General features: G+C 43.0%; 2 protein-coding genes across 3 annotated transcripts; both read left to right on the top strand.

The window, feature by feature from the left end:
- Window positions 1-1,756: 1,756 nt before the first annotated feature.
- On the top strand, window positions 1,757-12,306 carry LOC147190822 (sodium/hydrogen exchanger 3-like). 2 transcript variants are annotated; one of them, XM_086137104.1, is made up of 16 exons: window positions 1,757-2,261; window positions 7,136-7,438; window positions 7,650-7,810; window positions 8,294-8,372; window positions 8,451-8,628; window positions 8,720-8,940; window positions 9,022-9,224; window positions 9,323-9,412; window positions 9,486-9,556; window positions 9,637-9,766; window positions 9,848-9,993; window positions 10,122-10,245; window positions 10,343-10,516; window positions 10,846-10,900; window positions 10,991-11,077; window positions 11,159-12,306. In XM_086137104.1, exons 1-16 carry the CDS (start codon window positions 1,931-1,933, stop codon window positions 11,479-11,481), a joined length of 2,676 nt encoding a protein of 891 aa, XP_085993230.1. In that variant the 5' UTR covers window positions 1,757-1,930; the 3' UTR covers window positions 11,482-12,306. The 2 variants fall into 2 exon arrangements, with proteins under 2 accessions (XP_085993230.1, XP_085993231.1); XM_086137105.1 differs by lacking the exon at window positions 1,757-2,261 and adding an exon at window positions 5,876-6,269.
- A 229-nt stretch (window positions 12,307-12,535) lies between these two features.
- Window positions 12,536-19,561, top strand: LOC147190821 (sodium/hydrogen exchanger 3-like). Its single transcript, XM_086136552.1, has 16 exons — window positions 12,536-13,081; window positions 14,307-14,609; window positions 14,753-14,913; window positions 15,075-15,153; window positions 15,246-15,423; window positions 16,122-16,342; window positions 16,430-16,632; window positions 16,705-16,794; window positions 16,875-16,945; window positions 17,020-17,149; window positions 17,612-17,757; window positions 17,865-17,985; window positions 18,078-18,248; window positions 18,381-18,417; window positions 18,489-18,575; window positions 18,675-19,561. The coding sequence occupies exons 1-16, from the start codon at window positions 12,850-12,852 to the stop codon at window positions 18,947-18,949; spliced, it is 2,505 nt and encodes an 834-aa protein (XP_085992678.1). The 5' UTR covers window positions 12,536-12,849; the 3' UTR covers window positions 18,950-19,561.
- Window positions 19,562-19,707: the final 146 nt, after the last annotated feature.

Genomic DNA, 19,707 nt, shown 5'->3' with positions numbered 1-19,707 from the left:
CTTTCGAGTAATGCAACACATGTCAGCAGAGAAAATTGCCTGACCACTCTTTGCATCATTTGCGGATTTGTGGTCGGTTGACATTTCTTCGTGACTCTCTGTACTCATGTTATGATGTCCTAACAGTATATTTTTCTGATAGTGGCTTGTTTGCTAGAGTGGCTCCAGCGACCCCAAAAAAAATCCTTGTGTGTTTTTTAACATACAGGTCAAGTAAAGATGAAAAAAAAATCTATACATATATTATGGCTTTAACCCTTTGAGGGACAGCGGTCACGACAGTGGACAGCTTATCATGTTATTATTCTGTCCAACGTGTTACTCGCTCTGACTTAACCTCAGAGGTTAAAACAATCGCCTGATGACCTCTGACCCCAGACCCACATTTTTCTCTGCAGGTCAACAATCGCTGCAATCAAGTTGACTCATAAACTGTCTAACAACGTGCTAACAGCGTCCGTTGCCCAGCCAGTATGATGATGAAAGAGAACACCAGCATGGAACTGAGTGTGCCGCTCTCTGCATGGCTGGATGTCTTTGACTTCAGTTTGATGTAAGTTGGCTGTCTGAATGATATTCCTCCACCATGCGCTGGCATGTAAGTGCACATGCAGTTCATCCACCGCATTTTTTTACTTGAATTCACTACCTTTTCATTCATCAGCCTTCTCAGAAGTTATAAATGAAGGAAACGGTCGAGCAGGAAAAGAGTTGCAGTCGGAGACTCTGAATGGCTATAAAATTTATATGACAGGATTTCATCAGGTTGTACTTATCACTTAAGCAAATCGTTGCACGTGCATATCACCAGGAAATAAATATTGCAATTTTGACTCGAAACACCCTCCCCGGTGGGGAATTTATGTGTTTGATTTGTCATTTTGGAACACTGTTGTGCAATATTGGATTTCTGTTCTCTTTTTCCTCAACTGTGACAACCTTGCAACCTCAAGCTAATGGTCTAACGAAAACTGATTTGAACCAGAAAATCGGTTTTGCTTACAAGGAGGCGAATTGAATCGAACCAAATGGCATCGTTTCGCTTTAAATTGTATATCGCCCCGTATTTGTTTTTATTGGAGATGAACACAATTGGAATGGCAAGGTCAATTCATTTGGGTTTCCGAACAAGAGATGAATATGAGACAAAAGTTTAGCTTTTATTTCATGGTACAGTATTTCCATCTCGATGTATTCAGCAGCAAGTTTTTATTTTTATTTTTTATTTTTATTTTTTTTATGATTCGGTCTGGAATCTCTTTAACACCTCTACACTCAGAGTCAAGCAAAACATATCACATATAAAATAGGAAGCCAAATGACACACTACAAAAAGTGGCCGAGTGGAGCATTTTTAGATTCCTTCAAAAAACTGGATTTTATTTCCCAAACTTGGAAGCTACAACATTTTTTTGTTTGTTTGTTTGTTTTTTCAACAAATCAAGCTATGAGTTTTTCACAAAAATAGACGTTCAACAAATCCCACACAAAGAAGGGAATTCAGACATGGAGGCGACTTCAAAGTCCGGTTTAAAATAGTACTTAAGTTATATAGTAACTTAACAACTATAACATGAAGTGAAAGAAGCATATAAAGCGTCTATGGCAATAAAGGAGCGATGAAGGCACAGAATCTTCTGTCGAACGAAGTGGACGAACTCGCTGAGCCAGGAAGAAAGTGGGAGGAGACAGACAAGCATCAGGTTGGGCTGAGGCTCACCTGCTGTAATAAAAAAAAAAAAAAACAGGATCCTTGACTGACTGCTGAGCCACAGGGGACGGCCACCGTGCTCATGCCAGATAAAGATGTGGACGTATGCATGAGAGCAAAGTGAAAGACGTCTGAACGTCAAGCAGGAGACACTACAGAGAACCAACCCTGTGCTTCACTTTTGAAACTTTGTTTTGAGGTCGAAACAATAAAAACGGCATGGCAACCATGCGGCGGACAACACTTTTACTTTGCGTGGTGTTGATGGTTTCCCAAGGATGCAGCCTGCCTGGTGCGGCCCGCTCTGAACACAACGGACATGAGACTGAAACGAGCAGTGATCACGGGACGACCTCCTCAAGTCCGCACACAGAGACGGGCGATGTGACAGATTCTGGTCATGATGTGACGGGAGACAGTCACGGTGAAGGTGGGGGTCACGGCGGTGGGCCCATCACCACTTTGCCGATTGTCTCCTGGAAGTGGAGTCATGTCTCTGTCCCGTACTTGGTGGCTCTGTGGATTCTGGTCTCCTGGATCTGCAAACTCAGTGAGTCAGTGTGAATGTCCGCTGTGTGATAAAATAAGGTGAAATGAAGGTAATGCAGCGATGAGAACATTTTAGTGGTGAGAAGTAACAATGTAACAAATGCTTATATTATATTATATTATAATACTTAGGTCAAATGTTCAGGTATGTTAACTTTACTTGAGCGTTGTTTTGTCTCCTTTTACTTTTACTCCGCTTTTTTTTCAGAAAAATAAAAAAAAATCTGTAATTTCCAATCCTTACTTTGACAAATCATTCTTGTTACTTCTTTTAACCCTTTCATGCACCCTGTAACCTGAAAACATGATAAGCTGTCCACTGAAGCAACCACTGTCCCCGAAAGGGTTAAACCTCCACGGATGACAATCGGACAAAGAGTAAAATAGACTTAAGGAGAGTGGCATAAAATCAACTTGAGGCGGAACGATTAATCGATTAATCAGCAACTAATCGATTATCAAATTAATCAATTTTAAAAAATCTAATATTGTTCAAACACCTAGAATTTCTGTTTTCTAACAATAAATATACCGGTCGTCCGATTTCTGTAGTGCACCATGACATCTTTGTGTTGAGTCAAAATAAAATTGGCTTTTATTTTGGAAAAAAAAAAAACATTGATTGAAAGAAAACTTTGATATCGGGGTTTTATTGAATCCTACTGTGGGCTGTTGTCGTATTTTGACCCTCTTCTCAGGTAACCAGCATATTCGAAACATCGAGTGCCTCATTGCAAACTAGAATAGCAATCGCGGAAAGTATTATGGTATAAGACCTTTTGGCATCAAATGATCAGAGTCCTTATTTTTGTGTATACACCACAACATGGGAAGCACTGTGGACACTGTCAATGATTGCGTGTACGCCCATGTTTGTGTACGCTTCATGACACATAAATAAGGGAATGCAATCTTCCTTGTGGAATATGATGAAGAATTTCTGCGGGGTCGATGAAGACAACGTTATTCTGTGTATGACCGGCATGCAGTTGTCACACGTTGCAACATACTGTGTTGTGATGTTTTCAGGTGCTTATCACGGATGGATGGTACTTCCGTTTGTCATACGGTTTAGAACAACGTGACCCCCCCCCCCTCACCATTTTATTCCAGTTTCATGAGTATGCGTGGAATGGGGGTGTGGTTTGGCCGTCTTATCTACCGTATAGATTTAAGTATTCCTGATGAACGGTCGGTCCAAACATCAACAAATGCGCACACACCCTCACTGTTGACTTTAACTCACGCATCCTCACGGGTTGAAGGGCGGACAATGACGCCAATTTTTCCCAGATCTAGTTTCCTGTTCAGGGATTTACAATGCTTTCTTTCTTTTGGTACTTCACATTACAGTCAAGTCACGTTAGGGTAATTAAAAAGGCAAACACGTTTGCTTCTGGATTTTTTTTTTTTTTTGGTAGTGTGGTGGAGTGTATTCCTAATGACTTGTTTCACCCTTTCATGCACCCCGAAACCTGATAACACGATAAGCTGTCCACTGTAGTATTCGCTGTCCCTGAAAGGGTTAATTCCAATTAAAAGAGAGTATTTATCCGAAAGAATGCACAATGACCCTCTTTTCCGGGTAGTCTGTGATAAGGCAGCGTGTCACCTTTGTCATTGATTATTTCCTTTGTTTGTTTTGAGCAGCCACCAAGCATGCTGAACTACTTACCCACTAGCCTATTGATTGCTTTTGTTCTAATGCAGATAGGTCGCACTTGGAGCGCTCCATCACTACCGCCAAAAATTACAACTGACTCCTTCGGCTCTCCGTAACGGCCAACTGCCTATTTTGTTTTGCTTATTTGCGTTTTCTAAGAGTGAAAAACTGTTATCTCGATTAGCAATTGCTTTTACAACCCACCTCGAGTGCACAGTGTGTGATTCATGACAAGCTGAACTGTGATTCCCGGCACACTTCACCTTTACTAAATGTAACATGGTGACCCGTACCGGTAGCTCGTATTACCCAGTCAAATCACCGTTATCTGATTTTACAATGCACATGCAAGCTCCATTTATAACTCCCTAAGCTGTCTGGAGAGTTGTCGCCATTTTCAAAATGATGGATATGATCCGGTTAAAGGACAGCCATGATCCTGGAGGATATGCGATCTCGTGAGTCGTCAAGGCTGTTGCTCGAGTGTGCAGCCATGAGAATACAGCACGATTGACGAGAATCGAGCGTCATGAATGTTCCAATCAAAACGTTAAACGCTTCTGTTGCAGCTCCGAAAAAAGGAGAGCTGTGGTGTTGGCTTTTAAAATCAAAGACCGCCTCTGAAAAAACGTAAATTAACGATTACTTCAAAGACACTAAGAAAAGCAAAAAAATGCACGCAAACAGAAAGTCAAGCGGGGAAATCACAAAATAAATTCTATGGGGGGTTTTTGAACATGCAACAAAGAAATAATTAACAAACAATTCTGAGAGAGTCCAGTCTCCTACACTTCCATCTGTGAGGCGGTACAAGTCTACATTGCAGCCACAAACAAGAGTGAACAGTATTGAATCGAAACTGACTGAATAAACCTCTTGAATAATCGAATATTAGTTGATACAGTACACATCGATATGATGTCATTTAACACGTAATTAGAGTGACACACCTGCGGGAGAGCTCGCGTGTCAAACTATCAATGCTTCCCAACGAGGCTTTTGTGCCTTGTCCTGCTCAAACAGGAAGGAACAATCGGCCAAATAAAACCTGCAGTCAACATGCCCGAATCAGCGCTTTGTGAAAGAATACACGATGAACCCGTACATTATATGGAAAGGAACATGCAAAGGTCGGATGATGCAGTGTTGGCTAATCTATATTTTGTCAGATGTGCACATACACGGCGACATCAGCGCTTCTTTCCCAACGTGTCGTAAAAGAACAAAGCAGGGACGTTTATGGGTTTTTTTCCCCCACTTTCAGCTCATAAACTTCTTATATAGAGGGTTTTTTAAAAATATGTGCTTACTGTCCCGTACATACCTGCATCACGGTGACTTTCAAGATGTGGCGCGAGTTCCATTTGGGGTCCACAAAATAATCACCGAATGAACCCTTTCATGCACCCTAGAACTAAATGGTGAAAAAAAAATGGTTAAATTGTGAGCATCGTGGAGGCAAATCACAATGCTCGTGTTCGCTATCATGTTCAGATTTTTATTTATTTATTTTTGGGGTTCCAAGTTGGTTTTCCAAATACCACTTATCCATCGTTTTTGGGCAAGTTACGTAAAAGGGAAGGCTTTAACTAAAGATTATGCAACAGCGGTGTCAATCATTACTCGGCAACAAACCTGCAGGACGAAGCCGTTGGAAATGTCCGCAAACGCATCCGGAGCTATTCATTGAACATCAATCAAATTGTCGGTAACACTTTACTTAATCCTCCACTCTGAAAGTGTCACGGTAAACGTTGACGCATGTGAGCATGTCACACATTTGAGACCAAAAAACAAGGTGGTGGGTGTTTCAAAATGTGACTGAATAACTGGACACCTTTTGTGGATTTCCGTTACGCTCCATTTAATTCAACGCTCAACTTTGGTCAGAGAGGAGTTACTGAACGTATAAAAAAGCTGAGTCCGGCATTCGGCTCGCTCTGTCGCCGGACTACAGGAGGAAGAAGGGATCCGTAGTCATGTATCGAGATCATCAAGAAAAAAAGGGAAAATAAGTGTGACGGACTGTCTGACTCCTCTTTCAGTGAACCTCCCTCACATCACGGGACTTTGTCATCTTTTGAGAGACTTTTGGTATTTTCTTGTCCCAAATGGAACCACGTGGACATGCACCCATTTGGCTTCTCGGGTCAATACTGTTGATTTGTTTCATCCCCGGGGTTGCGGTGGAGAACGGCGACCGTCAAAATTCCGGACCCGATGCAAGTGAACACGGCCACGCTTCCAGCATCACCGGAATACCCGTCGTGTCTTTTAAGTGGCATCATGTGGAGACCCCTTATCTGATCGCATTATGGGTCATGGTTGCGTTTTTGTCAAAACTGGGTATGTCATTAAAAAACAAACAAACAAACAAACAAAAAGGTTGTTCATAGAAACATTGATGGAAAAAAGAACAGGGGAAGATGCAGCCTTCATTTTTAATTATTATAGACGCTGCAGGCGGCCCGCTGATCCAGTGATTAGCACTTTGACCTCACAGTGCAGAGGTCGTGGGTTCGATCCCGGCTCTGGCCTCCCGGTGTGGAGTTTGCACGTTCTCCCCGTGCTTGTGTGGATTTTCTCCGGGTACTCCGGTTTCCTCCCACATTCCAAAAAACATGCATGGCAGGCTGATTGAACACTCTCAACTGTCCCGAGTTGTGAATGTGAGCCCGGTTGGTTGTTCGTCTCTGTGTCCCCTGTGATTGGCTGGCAACCGGTTCAGGGTGTCCCCCCGCCTACTGCCTGAAGCCGGCTGGGATAGGATCCAGCACCCCCCCGTGACCCCTGAAAAAAAGCTTTCTAATCCTAACGAATGCAACCCCACAACACAAATCATCCCCACTGACATAAATCAACATTGTGAAATGTGCCTTTTTCACAGGTTCACTGGGCTTGATTATTAAGCCATAAAGTCAAGGATCCTTAACCAAACGTCTATTTAGTTATGCAAAGATATTTCTGGGCATTTATATACACAGCCACCATGGTTAATGATATGCCCAAGGCAAAAAGTTCAACAGTTGATGATTTGCAAATTTTGCAACCGCATTCAAGTTTAAGTTTTAGGATTTTGTTATTTTGTTTGCGTCTGAACGCCGGTCTGGCAGGCAAAAGAGTGTAACATTTTTAAAAAGTTGATTTGAATCGAGATTGTAAATAATTCCACAGACTCCCTTAACCATTCTCATTTCTTTTTGTTTCAACAGTAATTGAGGCCAACCATCATGTGACGAATATCATCCCGGAGAGCGCCCTGCTCATTTGCTTTGGGTTCATCCTCGGTGGGATGATCTGGGGTGCGGACAAGGTGCAGACCTTCAAGTTGACCCCGACCGTCTTCTTCTTTTACCTGCTGCCTCAAATCATCCTGGATGCGGGCTACTTCATGCCAAATAAGCTGTTCTTCAGTAACATGGGGACCATCCTTGTCTACGCTATAATTGGGACCTGCTGGAACGCTGCTAGCGTGGGACTCTCGCTGTGGGGCTGCCACATGGGAGGAGCCATGGGTAAGAAGGGAAACCTTGGGTCAAAATTTGGATCCAACACAGGGTAAAAAGTAGCCATACTGTACGTATACTGCATATGCAGATCAAAGTTCCGACGTTAGTCTAATGAATAACTCAAAACTGAGCACAAGCGCTGATTAAAGTCCAACTAAAATTTAAAAACATTATTTTGTCGCTGCAAAGTGACAATCTATCCTCTGACCTTTTGCAGGCGATCTGGACATCGGGCTGCTGCAATACCTGCTTTTCGGGAGTCTGATTGCCGCCGTGGACCCGGTGGCCGTCCTCGCTGTGTTTGAACAGGTCCATGTCAATGAGGTCCTCTTCATCCTGGTGTTTGGAGAGTCGCTGCTCAACGATGGCGTGACAGTGGTTCGTATGCTCTATTTTAGTACGACTGCCGTGAAAGGTTTCTGAACAGGACAATGTTCCAAATTGTTGTGGAAAATACAATTCTGTCCATTTCTGTTTGTGGTCTCCTGGCACACATCCTAGCATGAAGTCAATGAATCATTCCAATGTGGTTTACGCACCTGTAGTGAATTTGCCGGAGTCAAAACATAAAGAAACTCAAGACATCATCTCCAATCATAACTGTCAACCCTAAATTTGAACGTATGCATCATTGACAACGCATACTCTTTTCGGGCAGATCAAAGTTTGTACCACTAAATGACTGATTACACTACTCATGAAATATGTGGTGTGCCACAAGGTTCAATGCTCATGCCCTTGTTCTTGTTGGCCAGTTAATTTGTTCTTTTGTTCTGTTGTCCTGTGTTTTATAACGCACCAAGTAACCACATGATTTCTTCCAGCAGCCAAAAACTAAAAATCCTCCCTCTCTAACTTTAGGTGCTCTTCAATGTGTTTGATTCATTTGTCTCCCTGGGAGGATCCCAAATTGACGCTGTGGAGATCATCAAAGGAATAAGTAAGTAGTCGTCATCATATGACATGTTAGAATAATATTTATAATATTTGATATAAAACATTCTCCCTTTGTCTCCAGTTTCGTTCTTTGTGGTGGCATTCGGCGGCTCCCTCCTTGGCATGGTGTTTGGTTTGCTGCTCTCTCTTCTAACCAGATGCACTAAAAACATTCAGATCATTGAGGCGGGCTTCATCTTCGTGTTGGGGTACCTCTCCTACCTTACTGCTGAGATGCTCTCTCTTTCTGCCATTCTTGCGTAAGTGCTATTGAAAGACCACTCCGTTATTTTGTGAAGTTCCTACCTCGTCCCAGTCTCTTTGTAAATCTGTTGCACTTTCTCACTACAGAATCGTCTTCTGTGGCGTTAGCTGCCAAAAGTACATCAACGCAAACATGGACGAAAGGTCCGTCACAACAGTCAGATATGCCATGAAGGTGCTCGCCAACGGGTCCGAAACCATCATTTTTGTTTTCCTTGGAATCTCGGCCGTCGATAAGACACTATGGGTGTGGAACACGGGCTTTATTCTCCTCACACTCCTCTTCATCTTTGTGTATCGCGTCATCGGTAAGATTTTAGTTGTGCTTGAGGTGAAGTTTCCTAAATGTGATTGTGATAGCTGAAGACTCGCGATATGCTGTTCAACAGGAGTCTTTTTCCTCACATGGATCATGAACAAATTCCGGCTGGTGCCCTTGGAGGTCATCGATCAGATTATCATGAGCTACGGTGGCCTGCGAGGGGCAGTTGCCTACGGCCTGGCAGTGATGCTGGATGACAACAAGATTAAGGAGAAGAATTTAATGGTCTCCACCACTCTGATTGTCGTTTATTTCACTGTCATCCTTCAGGTAATCATTTTATGTCTCCAAAAGACTTCTGCCAAAGTTCGGCCATGTTTTTTTTGTCCTCCATTTGACAACCCTGATGTTCTATCTTTGGGTTGCAGGGAGTAACTATGAAACCTCTTGTCACTTGGCTCAAAGTCAAGAGAGCTGCGGTGTGCGACATCACGCTTATCGAAAAAGTGCAGAACAAGGTGAATTTCAGTCAGGGTTCATTTTTAGCACCTGTCGGCATGAACTTTGAAGACTTAAAGTATTTGTTTTCAGGTCTTTGATCACATGCTTGTCGCCATCGAAGATATATCCGGGCAAATTGGACACAACTACATGAGAGACAAGTATGACAACACTTTGATTCAGATTTAAAATATGAACTGTTTGAATTCATATTTTTGGGGTTTTTTTGCTTTCGGTGAAGGTGGAGTCATTTTGAGGAGAAATGGATGTCTGGAATTTTCATGAAGCCATCCGCAAGGAAGAATCGTGACTATGTCTTTAAAGTTTTCCATAAGCTGAACCTTAAGGATGCTATGAGTTACGTGGCTGAGGTAAGCGACCATTTTGAAGACCATTTTCATTTTATTTTTGATGAGCAAACATTAAAAAGAACAATTATCCCATTTGTGCAGGGCGAACGCAGGGGCTCTCTGGAGTTTATCCGTAATGAATCGGCATTTGTTGACTTCAAGAAGAAGTATGGGGAAAAATTCTCAGAGGTGATGCCAGACATCATGGCTGACATGGCGGATGATCGTGGTCCAGTGTCACCCATGGGGTGAGCCAAACTTTATCATATATATGGAAATATTGAATTATAAAGTCCAGGTTTCCTGCTATAGGAACCCAAAATATTTTGACGCCTGAACGTAACAGGACACAACTGTGATGCTTTTACCTTAACAGACGAGACCCAGTACCATCAGTGAGCTTGGAAATGCACGAGCAGACCATCAAAGGTGTGAGGGAAGCAGAGGACATCAACAGCCACCATCTACTGCAGCAGCACTTGTACAAAGGCAGGAAACAGGTAGCGACTTCTGTCGGCGCCGATCAAAGTTTCATCTGGAGAATGAACTGTGCACTGAGTGACTCACGTTCATCCTCAAAAAAACAAACAAACCCAGCACCGGCACAGGTACAGCCGGAGTCATTTTGAGGTCAACAAAGATGAAAATGAGGTGCAGGAGATCTTCCAGAGGACCATGAGAAGTCGTTTGGAGTCGTTTAAGTCAGCAAAGATGGGTGTCGCTCCGCCGAAGACCATAACCAAGCACCAAAAGAAAGACCAGCAACAAAAGGTCAAACAGGGTTGTGTCATTCAGTTCTGGGCATGTATTTATCATTGGCTGTATAGAGTGGCGGGCTGTACATTTGGTACCTGGGACTTTAGTGGGTGGGGACTTACCCAACTTAATCCACCGCTGTCACAGTTTTGCATAGTAATGTGGTTATAGAAAACATACAACCGTTTAGAAAAACGCACTATAACAGCCACGGAAAAGTAATGAAGACAAGAAAGAGAATAATAGACTGTTGGCAAACAAATTAAGACAATTTAGACAAGCAAAAGGCCTTGCTGGCCTGGCCCATCATCGGCTGTATGTCAAGACGTTCTTCTGTATTGCAGATGCCATCCAGAAAATCAACAGATAAAAGCAAAAGCTATCATTCTGGTGATGAAGGTTCGTATCAGAGCTCCACACAGCGACAAAATAAAAATAATGAAAATCATACGTAGTTCCACGTGACATTTACAACATCTTTTGTTCTAGATTTTGAGTTCTCAGAGGGAGACAGCGCATCTGGCTATGAAGCATCAGGAGACTCACTCGCCATGAGGGTCACCTACAGAGTGGGAGGTAAAATGAATCCATCAGCTCAATTGTTTTTTCCACACTTGGGGGGGAAAAAAAAACCAAAAACATTTTTTCAATTTCCAGCTGGTATTGAGAATCCTGCCTTCATGCCAGAGCTGGACTACATGGCGCCCATGCAGATCCCACCGTGGTTAGCCGAGGCTGAGCTCGATAGCGGCATGGTGGCCCCCTCGCAGAGGGCCCAAGTGAGGCTGCCGTGGACACCCAGCAACCTGCGGCGCCTCGCCCCGCTACGTATCAGTACTCGTTCCACAGACTCCTTCATGCAAGCAGATGCACCCGCCACACAAGAGAGGGACGAAGATGAGTTTCCACCACCGTTGACGCCACCGCCACCGCCGCCGCCGCCGCCGCCACCTTCTGACAGACACGGGGGTCACATTTAGCCTCCCTCATCATTTCCTTTAACTCCCAAAAGACACAGAACATTACCTCAGACTTTGCACTGGCTCCACTAGAAATATTGTCAAGGGAATGTGTTTCTTTTTCTGTGAGACTGGTTAAACTCAACCCCATTATAACCTTTGTACTCTTGACACTTGGACCCAAGTAACTCCATCTTCACCATTTGCTAAAGACGTGTGCGAGAAGCATGCATGCACATTATTTACTGAGCATGTTAATGCATACATAGTATCAGGTGAAAAATGAAATAGGGCATCTTGGCCAAATTGTAAAGACATTTTTGAAGATATGTAATATATACAAATCAGCATGTATTGTATTGTATATACAGCTTTTTATTTATGAAGATAATCCATTCAAGTCAAGTGATGGGAAGGCTTCAATGTAGCATTAAATAGATTTTTTTTCCGAATCTAGATTGTATTTCAACACACCAGCCCATGAGATAAAACACGAATAGCTAAACAACTAGCTGACTTCATGATTAAGGGATGTATTTAGTTTTTCAAATGTAAGTTTTTACACGAGGAACAATCACATGGGGCTAATTGTTTGACAAACAAACAAAAAATGTCTAATTATACTTCTATTATACTTTTTTTTCAAATGTAAAATATGCACCGTGGCTCATAAAAGTGTGGGAATAACTGGTCAAGTGTACACTAATAACAACCACATAGGGCAAGCTGTTTGTGAGATATTTGTTTTGTATATTTTTTCCTGGGAAGGGCCGTTGTACCCCTAAAAGTACAATCCGGTTCTTATTAAACAATCATGTTTTGAAAATAAAATTGTTATTATTACCAGTTACATGTTTTCACCACTACGGGGAGCCAGAGAGCACCAATTACCAGGAAACGTCTCCGCGGGACAAAGTAATTACTAACAACCACTTTTACAATTCTGAAATTACTTATCTCGGGCGATTCTATCACCATACTAAACCGCATTTGACTATGAAATAAACAACGATAAACTAGCTCTAGCCCATTAGCTGAACCGTGAGTTTGAACCCCGATTCCAACATATATTTTCAGACTTCCGTGCTCTCGGTCCGTGACGTAAGGACACCAAAACGTCATCACACGAACTTCAAAGACTAAAGAGCATTTTACGTCCAAAGGACTACGTGATTCCACTCGGGGCTAGTTATTCCATAGCCCGTCTACAAGGGACACACACTCACGGTTAGCGGTTTAAAGATGAAAACGAGAGGAGGTAGAAGCAAGAAGTGTAATAAGAAAGAACTTGTCAGAAGCCAAAGAAAGTTTTAACTGACTGACGTACATCTGGGGCTCAAGGGCAAGAGTGTCTTTCTTTTTCTTGCCTCCAAGCAATGAATTGATCAAATGCAGCCTTGTGGATTTGTATACATTTGGCTCCTCTGCTCAGTGCTGCTAATTTTTGTGGTCCTTGGGTCCCCGGTCGGAAATAGGGATGAGACAGCAAAGCATCACGATTCCAGAACCCAAACAAGTGGTAATGGCAGCAGGATAGCCATTGTGTCCTTCAGGTGGGATCACGTGGAGGGGCCTTATGTCGTTGCAATTGGGGTACTGTTGGCATTTTTGTCAAAACTAGGTAAGTAAGAAAGATCTGGAATATCGGCATTTGTTTGAAAACAAATTGATCTGTGATCTTCTGTGGTGACATACAAAGGAAATTCAAATATTTGTTCCATGAAATTGTATTCATTTATCCCCAACAGCCTATGGTCTTCATTTTTTCAACGATAATACTTTTAATTTATTATGCACTTGGGAACCTGTCAAAGTGCTCAGCTTTCAAATTCATCTCAATGGGACCGCTAGCTGGCCCACGATATTGTCAACATTTCTGCATCTTAAATGGGACATGCAGAGTTTAGAACCTGCTTGCAAGATCTGAATGTAGCTTCATTCTTTCAAAACTTAGCTTGTAGCAGACGTGTGCACATTTTTCAACATGATGTCTCTGATCCACTGGTGAAAGGACACTTTGATCCTCTCCTCTCTCATCTATAACTGCTTCAAACAACAAAGTGTATGCAGGAAAAGTGATTTAAGATTGCACGACTATCTGTGTTTTATGTTTTGTGTTGTGTTATTTTGTTATTTTGACTTAAAGATGGCGCCGCGAGAGTGGCTGTCTTTCCAGCAGCTCCTATATTTTGTTCTTCTACTTCTTCCTTTCATAACTTTGCTGCAGTGAATTGGGAATTTCTCCATTGCGAAACTAATAAAGGATTTCTTATCTTATTTCAACCAGCCAAGAAATATGATCAAAGTCATTTTCAAAAATGGCAGCGCTAGCATTACTAAGCTCGCATTATTACTGTCAACATTCTGGTGTGCGCCAGCGAGGTGACTGCTGGGTTTTAAGCATGATTTACTCGAAACAGAGTGTTACCACAGTATAACACTAAATTGATCATTTTGAGTTTATTTTTTAAATTATTATTTTGGATCGTAATTTAAAACCAAATCAGGGAGAAATATTGCTGATTTCCCATCATCTCAGCTGCCTCAGGTCCCGTCGCCCTGTACCCGTTTGCTCGTTTTATGAGCATTTTTTCGCAAGTGAGGGGTGGAATTTTTTTGGCCCCTGAGGTGGATATTCCAACACTGTTTCAGCAAAGATCCTGAACCCTAAACTAACAGGTCAATATGAGGCTGCAGGGGTGTTCCCATGACTGGCGGCTAATTAGTTGTAGTTTTTGTTTTTGATTGTGAACTACTCCAGATGATGATTTTGTTTGAACTCTGCAGGGGGGGAAAAACAAAACAAAACACAATGCTTTAAAATCTCAAACTGCGTTTCTCCACAGTGATCGAGGCCAATCATCATGTGACCTGCATAATCCCAGAGAGCGCCCTGCTCATTTGCTTTGGCTTCATCCTGGGTGTCATCATCTGGGCTTCAAACACAGTGCACCTTTTCAAACTGACCCCGAACGTATTCTTCTTCTACCTGCTTCCACAAATCGTCCTGGACGCCGGCTATTTCATGCCAAACAAACTGTTCTTCCGAAACATTGGAACCATTCTGGTCTACGCCGTCATTGGGACATTGTGGAATACTGTCAGTTTGGGGTTCACCCTGTGGGGCTGTCAGAAGGGAGGAGCCATGGGTAAGAGGACGCTGGTCGGTTCCTACTCGGAATGAAACATTGCAGGGCCAATCAATTGGTTTCCAATTCACCTTAACAAATGACTTCATGAAATTTAATTTCACATCCAAACATGTATCTCTTTCGCCTTTTGTTCCTTGCAGGTGAATTGGACATGAACTTGCTACATTATCTTTTGTTCAGCTGCGTGATTGCCGCCGTGGACCCGGTGGCTGTTTTTTCCGTGTTTGAAGAGGTCCACGTCAATGAGGTCCTTTTCATTCTGGTGTTCGGAGAGTCACTCCTCAATGATGGTGTGACTGTGGTGAGTATGCTACCTTCATGAATACAAAGTGGAGAAATGTGTTCACCTTTGCTCACAAATTCAATGAAACAGCAAGATGTGTTGACGAGCCTCGCTTTTCTGAAGACATTGCGTCCAATTTCACTTCCATGAACAATCGTGTGCTGTGCTGTTGATTGTAGATACTCTTCAATACGATCGAGGCGTTTATTCCCCAGTACAAACCCTACATTGATTTTTTGGATATATTCAGTGCAGTAGGTAAGGCGTGAAAATTCCCTGTCTGAAGGAGCATGGTGATTGATTGATTGATTGATTCCAGGGACATGTACCCCCCCAACTGTTGTGTCCAGTTTCCCTTTTTTTGGTGGCAGTTGGTGGCTCCCTCCTCGGTCTCGTGTTTGGTTTGCTGCTCTCTCTCCTGACCCGATACACCAGAAGCATCCAGATCATTGAGCCGGGCTTCATCTTTGTGGTGGGGTACCTCTCCTACCTCACCGCTGAGATGCTCTCGCTTTCTGCCATTCTTGCGTAAGTGCGATTTAAAGACATAAAACTTTTTTAAAATTTTTTTATTTGTATGGTCTGTTTCGGTATGCCATGTCTGTTATCAATCCATTTATCTAGTGCAGTGTTTTTCAAACCCAGTGCCGGTGTGCCGCGGGAAAATATCAAATTGTTATGCCTGTGCGGTCAATCGCCCGGCAAAGTAATCATGTAGTACCCTTTCAAACCGCTAGGGAGCAGCGACTGCTAGCCAATTGCCTTGTGTTTAGACTAGAGACAAGCCTTGACAAGACCTTGACCTTGAATTTGTGACGCATGAATGCAGGACGACGGTGAAACAAATATGCAAGATTTAAAAAACACTTTTTTTATTTGTGCTTATTTGATTCTAATTCAAGCTTTTATAACGTAGTTCTTCAATGTTAAAAAAACGGTTATAGTAACAATGTAACACGTTAATTGGTAAAATAAGCTTTTTTTGTGGAGACATTTTCAGCTAGTGGTGTGCCGCGAGATTTTTTCAATGAAAGAAGTGTGCCTTGGCTCAAACAAGTTTGAAAAACACTTTTCTAGTGTATCGGGACTATTGCCTCTCATTGGAGTAGATATGTTTCCAAAACAACGCCAGGATGGTTTGGGTATTTGATTTTAGGGGACTTATAGGGGACTAATTGAAACCAAGCATTGATTTGCTTCTCTGATCCGTTTTTTTATCACCGCAGGACCGTCTTTTGTGGCGTGTCCTGCAAAAAGTACATCAACGCAAACATGGACGAAAGGTCCGTCACCACAGTCCGATATGCCATGAAGGTGCTCGCCAACGGATCCGAAACCACCGTTTTTGTTTTCCTTGGAATTTCGGCCATCGATAAGACGTTATGGGTGTGGAACACGGGCTTTGTCCTGATCACACTCGTCTTCATCTTTGTCTATCGCTTCATCGGTGAGTTTTGAGCAGGTAAAATGGAGACCGTGTGATGGCGTTTTTCCACAAGATGCGGTGGGTTTGTGTTTTGCTGTGTACAAAAAGGAGTCTTTTTCCTCACCTGGATCATGAACAAATTCCGGCTGATGCAACTGGAGGTCATCGATCAGATTATCATGAGCTACGGTGGCCTGCGAGGGGCGGTGGCCTACGGCCTGGCAATGATGCTGGATGAAAACGAAATCAAGGAGAAGAATTTAATGGTCTCCACCACTCTGATTGTCGTTTATTTCACTGTCATCCTTCAGGTATGTTTTGATGTGTTGAGAGGATCTGAGATGATCTGATGTGGCTCAGTATTTTCGATTTACTGGCTGCAGGGACTGGCACTGAAACCTCTTGTCACTTGGCTGAAAGTAAAGAGGGCTTCAGAGACGGAGCACACGCTCATAGAAACAGTGCAGAATAAGGTGAAGTTAACAAAAAAAGTTTCACATTAACAGTCTGTATTACAACAGGGAACCTGCACCATCCTGTCTGTCTTATTTAGGTCTTCGATCACATGCTCGTTGCAATTGAAGATATAGCTGGACAATTTGGTCACAACTACATGATGGACAAGTATGTGAAATTCTTTTGTCGTCATCGAAACCAGATGTGTTCGGATGGAGCCGTAACCTTGACTTGCCGTGCAGGTGGAATCATTTTGAAGAGAAGTGGGTGGCGCCAATTTTGATGAAGCCATCGGCGAGGAAGAATCGCGACTACGTCTTCAAAGTGTTCCACCGGCTCAACCTCAAGGATGCCATCAGCTACGTCACCGAGGTGGGCGCTGCATAACAACACAGACGTTGAGAAATTCACCTATTCGCAGATTTATGGCATTATTTGCGGGAAATCCTGGCTAGTCGTAGCTTCTCGGTGTGATTCTTTTTTCGGAGCAAATTTGTTTTTAGAGTAAGTAATTTTTAAATCATATTTTTGGAAAACGAAAAAAGAAATACCTCAATTCAATCTTTGTGGATTACCTGAAAACCTACACTGAAAATTTTTTCGCAAACAGATCTGTAATGTTTTTTCTTGTGTGATATTTTGACAATAAGTTGAAAATCACTTTTAGGCTATTGGACCAAAGATATATGCAATTACCTGTATATCGTTCAGGGACAGTGGTTACTGCAGTGGCCAGTTTATCATGTTATCAGGTTGCATGAAAGGCTTAAAGTGGCAAAACAAACCAAAAAAAGATTTCCTGATGTTTCAAGTGTTTCCTTACTTTGCTTGCAGGGTGAACGCAACGGCTCTTTGGGACTGATTCGGAATCAGTCGGGAGTTATTGAAATTGAGAAAAAGTTTGCGCAAAAATCTTCCGAGGTGATGCCCGACATCATGGCTAACATGGGAGACGATCGCGGTGCGCTGTCCACGTTGGGGTGAGTCAAACTTTTCAGCCGCAATACAGTATCAATACAACAAAAAATCGATCTAGTCAAAGATAATACAGTTGCGTTTGACACTGTGATACTTTGACATGAAGTAGAAGAGAAGCTTGGCCTTCGGTGAGCTTGGAAATGCACGAGCAGTCCCTCAAGGGCGCGAAGCAAACAGAAGACATCAGTCACCACCTGCTGCAACAACACTTGTACAAAGGCAGAAAGCAGGTAGGACAATCTGTCGTTTGCAAAATTGATACACAGAATTTTGATCACGGTCTGATTAATTCTTCTCTCCCGTGCGTTTTTCCGTGTCCTAGCACCGGCATAGATATAGCAGGAGCTACATTGACGTCAACAAGGACAAAAAAGAAGCACAGGAGATCTTCCAGAGAACTATGAGAAATCGTTTGGAGTCTTTCAAGTCGGCAAAGATGGGCATTGCTCCAAAGACAGTCGCAAAGTACCCCAAAAAACTCCATGACCATAAGGTCAAGTTTGACCATCCATTTCCTTTTGCTTTGACACAAAATGCCTTTTCCGAAACAGCTAAAATGATGTTTGTAATCGAATATCAGGAGGGCAAAAAAAAATATTGAATAACTGAACTCTTGCTCTTGCAGATGTCAAGTGGGAAACTTTACCGTTACGGTAACGAAGGTAAGAAGATAAGGCAACTCGAGTGATGAATACACTTCATTAGGGACACTCATAACAAACTGATTTTCTAGAGCCCGATATCGTCGAGGAGGACAGCACCTCCAGCTACGAGGGATCAGATGATTCACTCCCCATGAAGGTCCTCTGGAAAGCGGAAGGTGAAATACATCCATCTTATTGGTCGTTTTAAATCACAATTAGTACTACTACTACAATACAGTGCTTTTGCCATCTCCAACCATTTTTTTTGCATTTAGCTGAAAATGAGAAGCCGGTCTTCATGTTGGAAATGGAGTCTGCAGCATCAACACTAACCCCACCCTGGTTGTCGGCGACGGAGGCCGATGGCAACACAGCGGCCCCGTCGGAGCGGGCTCGGGAAAGATTGCCGTGTACACCCGGCAGCGTGCGCCGCCTCTCGCCCTTCACAGACTCGGTCAAGCAGGCTGGTGCTCCAGATGCAGACAACAGTAGCGATGAAGAGCTCCCACCGACATCAACGCCGCCGCCGCCACCACCACCAACATCCTAACCACCTTCTACCTGACTGGGATCAGCATGGCTTGACATTAACATATTTTTCTTCACAACTGTAAATCACTCAATAAGCTGCAGGAATAGAGATGTTTTCTGCAGAGGACAAAGAATACACCTGTGAGTTTTTTTCTGTCGACATGCGTTCATGCAGTTTGTTAAAATGTCCGTTGGGGCGTCGATGCCGTTTCTCACGCTGTTGTGTCTTAATAGAGTCACCCCACGTCCGCCCCTGTTTGGCTCACTTCGGGTATTGTAGCTGACAACCTGACATTAGCCACAGTATTTGGAGTGGTGCAGTGTTGTCGAAAGGGAGACGTCAACTCGGTTTGGCGCTCCAACTTACGGCCCGCGGGAAAAGGCAAGTCCTCCTTACAACGCGTCGCACGTGGTGGGGTTTGTGCTCTCTGTGAGAACTTCATTGTCTTTGTTAGCTTGACTGGTGTTTCATGTTTTGAACATAAAATTAAATTATTATTATTATCAGTTCCAGGTTTTCACCACTAGGGGGAGCCAGAGGGCACCAATTACTAGTAAACGTCTCTGCGGGCCAAAATTAAAAACCAACAACCGCTTTTACAATTCTGAAATTACTTATCTCGGGCGATTCTATAACCATACTAAACTGCATTTGACTATGAAATAAACAACATTGAACTAGCCCTGGCTCATTGGCTGAAACGTGAGTTTGAACCCCAATTCCAACATAAATTTTCAGACTTCGGGTGGCATGAGGACAACGCAAAGTACTGGGAG

Source organism: Hippocampus guttulatus, chromosome 18 (genome assembly GCF_054856545.1).
Source record: "Hippocampus guttulatus isolate MCC_2025c chromosome 18, RoL_Hgut_1.0, whole genome shotgun sequence".
Lineage (NCBI taxonomy): Eukaryota > Metazoa > Chordata > Actinopteri > Syngnathiformes > Syngnathidae > Hippocampus > Hippocampus guttulatus.
This window is presented reverse-complemented; position numbering and strand designations above follow the sequence as displayed.